An 11,368-nucleotide genomic window follows, 5' to 3' on the forward strand; every position below is an offset into this window, starting at 1 on the left:
ACAGTCTTGGTGGACACTCTTTTTTTTTAATATAGTATGGAGGACGCAGCATCTGTGGTTTCCAAAATAATTTAAAATTTTGACCTATCTGACCACAGAACAGATACCTCAATCCATTTTAAATGAGCTTAGGCCCAAAGAAGATGGTAGCATTTGTGAATGGTGTTCCCAAATGGCTTCTTCTTTGTATGATAGAGCTTTAACCTGCATTTGTGAATGGCAGACAATGATTTGTCCCTGCCTTTACATGCGTTGCTGCCATAAACATTTAAAACTACCTCCCCAAACAAAGGTTCAATATCTAAGTTTGATACGTTGTGTTCAGTTTTTTAATAAAATATGGGTTATTTGCAAATTTGTTTTTGTTCCTTTACTCCTCTTTAAACGTAAAGTCATCCCACATAAGAATCTTTCCTACTCTTCTGCTGAACTTCCGGCTCAACGGCAAAAGATCTGACAATTTGAATGTAAAAGTAAAAAGACAGAAATTTCCTAAGTTATCTTGAAATGTGATCAGAAGCAGCATTTGAGCAATGTTTTTTTTTTTCATTTCGATGGAAGTGCAGCTGTGTAACACGCCAGGTATGAACGATCTTATCAACATTTCTGTTGTGTGACAAACACCAAGAATTTAGCGTATCCGATAAAAATAAACCCAACAGTAACTTCAAGGAACAAGATTTTTTTGCTGCCATAACAACTCGCAGATGAACAATGTTGCTGAAATCATTATTAGTTTATTTAGCAGTCAGTAGAAAGTTTAATATCAGAAACCCCAACAGCTACGGACCCTCCTTTGATTTGCCCCAACAGATTTGATCACTTCCGTAGAGTTTTTCACTACCTCAGTAAGCCTTATCTTCTGCTATCAGTCATCGCGTGAGATAATGATGGTCACAACAGCACTGATTGATTAAAGAAGAGGAGGAAGGAAGGGAGGGGAGGACGAAGAGTAGAAAGAAAGAACAACACAGAGCTGACCTCTCTGTTCCTCATTGTCACCCAGATAAGAGTAGTGATGGAGATCCTCAGCGTGACCTTTAACTGGAGTGTTTACAAGTTTACTCTCAAAAACTTAAAAATCCTAACAGTTAAATGTTAAACGTAGTTTGGATTTTCTTATTATTTATTTTTGCTTTATTTTTTTTTATTTTTCAGTACCATAGCTAGTCTAATGAAAAATGCTATCTCTGTTGATTCATGTATCCCTACAACTTTAAGCAGTGATGACTTCATGAGATTCTTTATAAATACAATTGTTTCAATTAGGGGAAAAAAAAAATCAAACCAATATTCCTATTATCGACTCTGGTTCTGTATCAGATGAGACAACTTGAAAAATGTCACTAGAACCTGATTTATGTTTGGACTGTTTTTGCACTGTTGAGCTCTCTAAATTGTCAAAACTAATAGCTTCATCTAAACTATCCACGTCTACTAGATCCCATCCCAACCAGGCTATTTAAAGACGTATTTCCCTTAATTAATAATCACGTCTTGGATCTGCTCAATTTGTCTCCAATTCAGTTCAATTCAGTTTATTTATATAGCGCCAAGTCACAACAGAAGTCATCTCAGGGCACTGAACAGAAACATTCATCTATAAAAATAATAAGTTAACAAAAACATTAATGAAAAATAATAACAAATGGTTATATATCACAGAACATTAAGATTGCTGTAATTAAACCTTTACTTAAGAAACATAACCATGACTCAGGAATCGTAGCCATTTATAGACCTATATCTAATCTAACTTTCATTAAAAAAAATTCTAGAGAAAATAGTTGCTGGTCAGTTACGTGATCATCTGTAAAGAAATAATCTGTTTGAAGAGTTTCAGTCAGGTTTTAGAGCTCACCACAGCACTGAATCTGCACTGTTGAAAGTTACCAATGATATTCTCATGGCCTCTGACAATGGACAGGTGTCTACACTGGTCCTGTGCTGCATTTGATACAGCTGATCATAATATTCTATTACAGAGACTTGAAAATAATATTGGAATTACAGGAATGGTTCTAAATTGGTTTAAATCATGTCTATCTGATAGATTCCAATTTGTAAATGTAAATAATGAATCTTCTTCATACACCAAAGTTAGTCATGGAGTTCCTTAGGGTTCAGTGCTTGGACCAATACTTTTTACCTTATATATATATGCTTCCATTAAGTAACGTTATTAAACAGCATGGGATACATTCTCTTTGTTATGCTGATGATACACTGTTATATTTTTTCATGAAACCCAATGAATCCAATCAGCTACTTCGACTACAAGCATGTCTTAAAGATATAAAAACATGGATGACCCTTAATTTTCTACTTTTAAATACAGACAAGACTGAGGTCTTGGTTTTTGGATCCGAGCACCTTAGGAATTAATTTTTCAGTCTTTCTCCCTCCTAGGATGGCATTAATCTGTCCTCCAGCTCTAATGTTAAAAATCTTGGTGTTATTTTTGATCAGGACATGTCTTTTAGTCCCCACATTAAAAACATTACTAGAACCACGTTCTTCCACATGTGTAATATCACTAAAATTAGAAACAGCTTATCTAAAAATTATGCAGAAAAACTGGTCCATGCATTTGTCACATCTAGACTGGACTATTGCAATGGTTTGTTATCTGGGTGTCCAAATACTTCTTTAAAAAGTATTTAGTTGATCCAAAATGCTGCTGCCAGAGTCTTAACTGGAGTTAGTAGGAGAGATCATATGTCTCCAGTTTTAGCTTCTCTCCATTGGCTCCCTGTCAAATCCAGAACTGAATTCAAAATCTTACTTCTAACCTACAAAGCTCTCAACAACCTAGCTCCATCTTATATTCGAGATCTTATTGTTCCATATTTTCCTAACAGAGCACTTCGCCCCCAGGCTGCAGGTTTACTTGCCGTTTCTAGAGTTTGTAGGAGCAGAATGGGAGGAAGATCTTCCAGTTATCAGGCTCCGCTCTTATGGAACCAACTTCCAGTTTCTGTCCGTGAGGCTGACACATTATCCAGTTTTAAGACTTTCCTTTTTGATAAATCCTATAGTTAGGGTTAGCTTGTCATGTTAAGCTTAGACTACTAGAAGACAAATAGACCTCATTTCCTTAAATCATTTACTAATATTGAATAGTTTTCATTTGATATTATTTCTATTTTAACATGTGATTTTTGACCTGCCATTGTGTATCTGTTCCTCTCAAACCTAGCTGGATGAAGCAGATGGACGCTTGTCCTGAGCCTGGTTCTGTTAAAGGTTTCTTCCTCGTGAGGGAGTTTTTCCTTTCCACTGTCGCCTTCATGCTTGCTCAAGATGAGAGTTCTGTGATGGAGTTAAACTCAAAGCAGCTGCTCCTCAGATAAATAATGTTAAATTATTATTTTTATATATGAATGTTTCTGTTCAGTGCCCTGAGATGACTTCTGTTGTGACTTGGCTCTGTATAAATAAAATGAACTGGATTGAATTATTAAATAACTTGTTTGGAATGCCTTTTGTCATACGTCATTTCTTAAAAAGTTGGGACATGTACAGTAAATATGACACATTTTAAATCCAAACAAACAACCAGAAACTAATCAGTTAAAGGAAACTTGAGTAATGTTTAAAATGGATTATTTTTTGTTGGTGTACCGTACTGGGCAAAATCTCCATTCAACCCTAATTTTTTTTAAACATTTTGCTTTCAAGGAGCCAATTTTTATTATTATTTTTTTAATCATTCAAAGTAGTCTTGATTAAGAGTTCTTTGGTGTATTCAGAAACCTTAGAATAACAATTGATTAAGACTACCTGAAAAATAGTTAAACAGAAAGTAGAAGCAGTTTAAACTTTTAAACTGTATTACAGCTACAATATAATGACAAAAGGCCAAAGATTGACCTTCATGAGTCATAATTTCTAATCCCTCTAAAATCCTCCATTATATCTTGAAATATTAACCTATTAGTCCTGTTCATGTCCAAAATAATGTGATTGTTTTAACATTATAGCTTAAAGTGTTCCATCATTTCCTTGCATTTAGGCTCCTGTCCGCCTCTGACACGCCTCACTACTACGAAGTTATCGGAGTATTTCTGCAGATGACAGGACTCTGAGTTGTACAGGAAGTTTGAGGTGTCAAATGGTGAAAGGAAACCGTAAGAATACAGTCACCTGCAGTGGCCCTGTACTTTTAGTAAAATATGCAATTAGCCTTTCAAGTCAGCTTGATTCAAGATGTCTGCTACATCTAACTAACCATGAAAAAACACAAAAATGCTCATAACTTAGTCCATTTTACAGATACTGACCTAATATTTTGTGTGGTAGTAGCTGAGAGTGATCATCAACTCATATCAAGAGTACTTACAGATTGGACAAGACTTTTGTTTAAAATGTTGTCATTAACTATTTGGAGTCAACTACTTGTATTTGCTGAATATCTCAAGAACCACTGGATGGATTGGAATGAAACTTTTCATAAAATTATTGTTAGATATAACAACTGGTTATATTTCTGAGTCAACCCAATTCAAGATGGCCGCTATAACCATCTTAGAAAACAGCAAATAAATCTGACAGTTTTACAGATGTTGAGCTAAAATTTGGTGTGGTAGTAGCCGAGAGTCATCCCCAACACATGCTTAAAGCTTTAGTGTTACAAAAAACATCTCATGAACCACTAGATTTTAACAAAAGTCTTGGAAAATAATAAGTGGGCGTATATAAACAAAAGAACATTTTTAATCCAATTCAAGATGGCCGCCACGGCTAATCAACATTAGCAACACAAAAATGGCCATTTTTAGATATTGAGCTAAAAAATGTGGTGGGAGTAGCTGAGATTCATCACCAACACACTGTAGCCACAGCCTCACCTTTAATTTGAAGTGGACGCCATCTACATCTTTGCCTCGTACACTTCTAATTTACAACTCTAACTTTTTCTTTTAACTTGAAGGTGTTGTTTTTCTGTTCGGCAACAGGGGGCGATGTAAAATTTGAGCTGACATTAAAACGAAAACAAATCCACCATGTCCCCTCCCGGGCTCCGTACTTCCCTTAAGCGGGGGCATCTCGCTGACGCTATACCTCCGACAAAATCTCCAGCGTTTGAAGTTGATGATTCACAGCGTCCATAAAATAATTTCAAAACGGCTGCTACACACACTGAGGAAACTTTCAGTGTTACGCCACTCTCGAAAGCTAACGTCCAAAATGTCTTTTCAGTATCCCCAGGCTTACCGTGACGAGGCAGTTGTAAGTAAACGGAACATGCTAACTAGCCTAGCTGGCTATATTTAGCCGGGTTGTCTCATTAAACGTTTTCATTCATTGAAACGAGCGTTTGCTTTGTTAGCATGCTAGTTAGCTTTCAGACCCGCTCACTGTCTGTGTGAACAAATGTAGCAGATATGACTTTCTTTAACTCTCACAAATTTAACATTGTCGTATTTTTCGGGATCTGGTTTTTTTTTTCTGTAGCCGCGGCTCACTGGTTTACAATTTAATAACTCCTAACTGTGTCGCCCGACTCAGGTGGATGACTATCACTGCGTCAAAGTACCGGATCCGTACAGCTGGTTGGAGGATCCTGACAGTGAAAAGACACAGGTAAAGTCTTATCAGCTGTAAAATCACTGGCCAAGACTATATTTGTCTTAGTCATAATCAGCTGTAACCTCAATTTACCTTATTTCAAGGTGGTGATGTGATGCTTTAATTGTTTAAGTTGTTTAAGTGTCACAACCCAGGTTTCGTTGTTTATAAAACGTGTGGCAGGTGCCTGTTCCAGAAAGCTGAGTTATCATTAACTAGTTTTTAACTGAAAGGTGTGTTCTTGCTTTACAATGCAAATCTACAAGATTGTGCGTTCAGGCATAATGACTAACAGGTGAGGTCACCGACTAACAGACGGAATCCCCATGGACTATGATGTTTGCAGATGGCATTGTGATCTGTGGTGGGAACAGGGAACAGGTGGAAGATAACTTGGAGAGGTGGATGTATGCACTTGAAAGAAGAGGAATGAAAGTCAGCCGTAGTAAGACAGAGTATGTGTGTGAATGAGAGGGAGGCTGGTGGAGCAGTGAGGCTACAAGGAGCAGAGGTCACAAAGGTGCAGGACTTCAAGTACTTGGGGTCCACTGTCCAGGAAAATGGGGAATGTGGTAAAGAGGTGAAAAAGAGAGTCCAGGCAGAATTAAATAGATGGAGAAAAGTTTCAAGAGTGATTTGCAACACAAGGGTGGCAGCAAAGATCAAAGGAAAAGTTTACAAGACAGTGGTGAGACCGGCTATGTTGTATGGTCTGAAGACATTGACGAAAAGACAGGAGAAAGAACTGGAAGTGGCAGAAATGAAGATGTTGAGGTTCTCCTTAGGAGTGACAAGGATTGATAAGATTAGGAATGAGATCATCAGAGGTACAGCACAGGTTGAACAACTGGGAGATAAAGTTAAGAGAGGCCAAACTGAGATGGTTTGGACATGTCCAGAGGAGGGACAGTGGGTATATTGGTAGAAGGATGTTAGAAATGCAGCTGCCAGGAAAAATACAGAGAAAATATATGGATGCAGTTAGAGAGGACATGGAGGTAGCTGGAGTGAGGACAGAGGATGCAGAGGACCGAGTGAGATGGAGGAGGATGACTCACTGTGGCGACCCCTGAAGAGGGAAAAGCCGAAAGAAGAAGTGCATTAAAGCAGCGAATGTCCAAAGGAAAATACACTTCAAAAAGCCTAAATAAATGTTCAGGACCGCTTTAAAAGATTACAAGAAGGTCTAGTTACTGAGATGATGTTGCTGTGATGTTCAGCAATGTTTTGTTTGCGTTCTCCCACCAGGCTTTTGTCAACGCTCAGAACCAGCTGACGTTGCCGTTTTTAGAAGAATGTGAGGTGCGAGATCTGTTCAAGGAGCGGATGACTGAGCTCTATGACTACCCCAAGTACAGCTGTCCTTTTAAGAGGGGAAGCAGGTGAGGAAACCTCCCATATATATCATTTGTCTTGTGGGACACAGCGATGGTTTGTGAAATGCTCCACGCTGTCACTGCACCATGGCTGCTCAAAAGAGGCGTACTGTAAAGTAATTCAACATAATTGTTAATACATGCCTTCCATTTTTGTTATGAATTGTACAAACTATTTTAAAATGATACTCGCGTATTTCCATTTAGTTTTCACAACAGTTTGGGAATTGAGAAAATATCACAGCAAATCAAAAGAAAATACAATTTAATAATTGAATATTGCCGGAGGTTATGTATTGCTGTTTTAGTCAGTGCTTGATTCAGCGTCAGCACTGTGGTCTTGGGACACACAGACTTGATATTTAAGTGGGATGAAATACTACAGCTCTACAGGGTTCGTCTTTAAGGTTTTTTAGCAAAGAATCATAGCAAGTTTTTAATTAAACAGAGGTTTTTTATTTTAAAAATAGTTATGTTTTGTGTGATTTAAAATGTAGATTAACTGCTATATTTTTTAGAGGCTTTAATCAACATTTAAAAGTGAAACACCATTCTTTAAAAGAATGATCGATTTCTTATATGTTTTACAGTTCAGTAATTATTCAGTGGTAATCGGTTGCTTTCAACAAATTAAATTAAATAGTTTTGCCTAAGGATGTCTTGTTTGTTTTTGTTCTCTGGAATATCGCCAGGAACAAAATCAATCAAAAGAATGAAGGTGCTTTTTATTGATTATTATAGCTGGAACCCTAAATATAAACTCAAATCAGGTTATTTGTTGATTTCTGTAAACAGATAAACTGTTTAGCTCATATTAGCATAAAAATACATTATCTAGCCCTGTACAAAAAGAGCTACTTGTAAGACACTAAAGACTTTTTCTGTAGAGTTTCTGTACCTAACTGATCCACTATTTGTGCTTTCATGTGGTGTGCTCCCTCTCCCCCATAACCCCCGTTGTTTCAAATGGGCATATTAATTAAAGAGGAATGTGCATGAACGTGTTAAAATAGTAATAATAATGCAATGTATACTGTCGAAATAAAATAAGGCTTGTTGGGCTCGTCAGTTTGTTTTTAGTGCGTTGGTAACTTTGGTATATCTGAATTCACATGTTTCTCACATTAGCATTGAAAATATTGTTTTTGTCCTTGATTGCCCCAGGATGTGCACACTCCAGTTATGACTGAACTGAACCAGCCTGTGCATGCTCTGCTGAAGCTTTTCTCCATGTTTCCATGTTTCTAGGTACTTTCACTTCTACAACACAGGCCTCCAGAACCAGAGTGTGATGTATGTGCAGGAGAGTCTAGATGCTGAGCCTACAGTCTTCTTGGATCCAAACACATTTTCTGACGATGGGACTGTTGCCCTTCGAGGTATCTATGGGAAACACTATATATGTATTTTAATTACTTAGTTATTATGGAGCTCATTTAATTATATACTATTTTATTAACTCCCGGGAGGAGTTGTACACATTATGAATCCCACTGTATTGTTTTTTTCAAAGACACTTGAGACACAAAGATTGTAATTATGATTAAAATACCTGCATCTATAATCCTGTTAAATATGTTATTTTGTTAGCTAAAATAAAGCTAAACATATTTGGTGAACTATGCTTAAATATATATATTTTTTTTAATTATTACTTAAAGGGTATGCATTTTCTGAGGATGGGGAGTACCTTGCATACGGTACCAGTGCCAGTGGGTCTGACTGGGTGGAGATCCACTTCTTGCGGGTTGAGGGTGCCACGACCCTAGAAGACCGCCTGGAGCGAGTCAAATTTAGCTGCATGTCCTGGACTCATGATGGAAAGGGTCTTTTTTACAATTCCTATCCTGAGCAAGAGGGCAAAAGTGACGGTAAGATGGGACAAATACAGAGACACTTGTGATCTATTACAAATGCAATGTTTTTAGATGTTGGTAAATGTAAAAACAAAGACTCGTTGGAAAACAATGTTAATATTTAATATTGTTATTATTAAAATATTATTACTATTTTTTCAAATCTGGCTTTTTGTATATTCTAATAGATGTTAAATAGTCTGGTCTAATGCTTGGATCCTATAGAGCTGCTCTGCGATCCACACTGACCCAAATCAGTTTTGTGATTAGGCCTGTCGTGATAAACAATAAATCAATCGCATGATGAATGAAAATTATCGACCTCATTTTCATTTATTGGCTTTATCTTTTCTTTGTGTCCCTCTCTTTCTACTGAAGACGCGGCTCAACTCCGGCGCTCTTTACTGACTCCTTCCTTTCTCTTTTCTCTTTAAAATCTGTTTTAACCGTCCATAATCGCGTTTTTTGGATCGTTAAAAGCGGCTAAGCTGAGAAGCTAAGCTACGAGCTAAGCTAACAGGCTGACCTCGGAATAAACCTCGCATCTTGTCGCGCTCCAAAATTCACGTTTGAAATTTGTGCCTTCGTGTAAAAAGTTGTTTTTCTCTGCAAAAAGAAGCTTAACTTAACTTATTTACTGATATTTTTTATTAAAAGCTTTGTGTGAAAAATGCTATGGTAAAGAGCTCAAACCACACCGAGCATTCGCCATGCCACCATGTCAGCCCATGTCACCATGTCAGCCCATGTCACCAAGGGCCCTCCCTCCCATTTTTCCTAAAGCAACACGTCAACTATCATCCTTTGGTTCAAACAGTCTTATACTGCCATCAGGTGGTCAAAAAAGGTACTACACTCCAAACAAATGGAACATTTCTAAAATTTGACAATTAATTATTGTTAAATTTCAAACAATATTATCGTTTATCGCAATCATTTCTGAGACAATTAATCGCCCATCAAAATTTGTTATCGTGACAGGCCTATTTGTGATCTTCACCGTTCTCATTTCATCACATAAAATAATGCTGTTTGTGATCTGTTGTGCCTTTCAGGCACTGAGACGTCCACTAACCTGCACCAGAAGCTGTATTTTCATGTTTTGGGAACGCCGCAGTCCGAGGACGTCTTGTGTGCCGAGTTTCCTGACCATTCCAAATGGATGTGCGGAGCTGAGGTATGTCTCACAGTACAAGAGGCTCAGCTAGACTGTGTTCACCTTGATTTACATTAAATGTTAGTGATAAATTACTTGCAGGTATCAGATGATGGGCGTTATGTGTTGCTGTTGATCAGAGAGGGTTGTGATCCTGTCAACAGATTGTGGTACTGTGACCTGGAAACTACTCCTCAGGGCATTACAGGTATAAATGTTTTCTCTTTTTAATAACCACCATGTTAAGCTTTTTTTAAAAGTCATTTAGAAAGTTTTGTAAAATAAATAAAAAAAAACTTTTCTTATGCTTTTATAACAAAAAACTAAGAAAATCCAGTTCTGGTTTAAAACGGTGACATAATGCTTCTCCTTTTAAACAACCTGTCAAGTCCATTAAGCTCTTCCTCGTTTATTTTGTGAATTGTGGTTTTGTTCAATTCTTACATTAAAACTTAATTTTTTTAAACTTAACGTTTAGGACTTTTGCCATGGGTGAAGTTAATCGACAACTTTGATGCCGAGTATGAATACGTGACCAACGAGGGCACGTTATTTACCTTCAAAACCAACTTAAACGCCCCGCGTTACAGACTCATCAACATCGATTTTGCCTCTCCTGATCAGAACAACTGGAAGGAGCTTATTCCTCAACACGACAAAGATGTTATTGGTGAGCTACTAGAAAACTGGTGACCAAGCTACAAGAAAACATTATCATTCTTTAGCTGATACCAGCTAATCCGCTCTGTTTTGTTGTCTTTGCTGTATTTTCCCCACAGTCTTTGCCACCTGTACATACTCCAGCTATCTGTTTGTGTGTTTCCTCCACGATGTGAAGAACGTGTTGAAGATGTACCGTCTGAGCTCAGGGGAGGAGCTGAGGACCTTCCCTCTCGACGTTGGCTCTATAGTTGGCTTCACAGGACGAAAGAGGGACTCTGAGATTTTCTACTATTTCACTTCCTTTTTATCCCCAGGTACCAAGCAGCTAAAATGTTTAATTCATAAGTAGAATCAACTTGTCTAGTTGTAGAAGACATTTTATAAATGTTATTCCTAACAGTTAAAGAGCATAAAGGGTCAAATAATGTGAAACCCTACATATAAAGCTGTGCTGCTTCATTCCAATCCAAAGTGCTTGTCACAATTCCATTAGTTAAATCGCAGACATTTCACCAAATGAGTACTAATGATTTAGCCAAATAGCATAGCACACTAAGATTAGTTCAGTTTATTCATTTGCGCAATAAAAGCCACAAAAACACAAGTTTTTGAGGGAAATTGGAAACTCCTAATACGCTTATGAAATCAATTTCCCCTAAATCTGTACTTTGAACCAGTGGTTGCCGACCCTGGTACTCAAACACTATCCTATACGATTTACTGGGGGGGGGGGGGGGGGGGGGGGG

General features: G+C 37.5%; 1 protein-coding gene across 1 annotated transcript in view; it reads left to right on the top strand.

The window, feature by feature from the left end:
- Positions 1-5,024: 5,024 nt before the first annotated feature.
- LOC119418260 (prolyl endopeptidase) overlaps positions 5,025-11,368 on the top strand; it is a 12,315-nt gene continuing 5,971 nt past the window's right edge. Inside the window, exons 1-9 of the mRNA XM_037685522.1 lie at positions 5,025-5,232; positions 5,512-5,586; positions 6,820-6,953; positions 8,196-8,326; positions 8,609-8,818; positions 9,859-9,980; positions 10,062-10,167; positions 10,438-10,629; positions 10,739-10,936. Coding sequence (XP_037541450.1) covers positions 5,095-5,232; positions 5,512-5,586; positions 6,820-6,953; positions 8,196-8,326; positions 8,609-8,818; positions 9,859-9,980; positions 10,062-10,167; positions 10,438-10,629; positions 10,739-10,936 — 1,306 coding nt within the window. The 5' untranslated portion in view covers positions 5,025-5,094. The remainder of the gene's footprint in view (positions 5,233-5,511; positions 5,587-6,819; positions 6,954-8,195; positions 8,327-8,608; positions 8,819-9,858; positions 9,981-10,061; positions 10,168-10,437; positions 10,630-10,738; positions 10,937-11,368) is intronic.

Source organism: Nematolebias whitei, chromosome 12, assembly GCF_014905685.2.
Source record: "Nematolebias whitei isolate Nwh7 chromosome 12, NemWhi1, whole genome shotgun sequence".
Classification (NCBI taxonomy): Eukaryota; Metazoa; Chordata; class Actinopteri; order Cyprinodontiformes; family Rivulidae; genus Nematolebias; species Nematolebias whitei.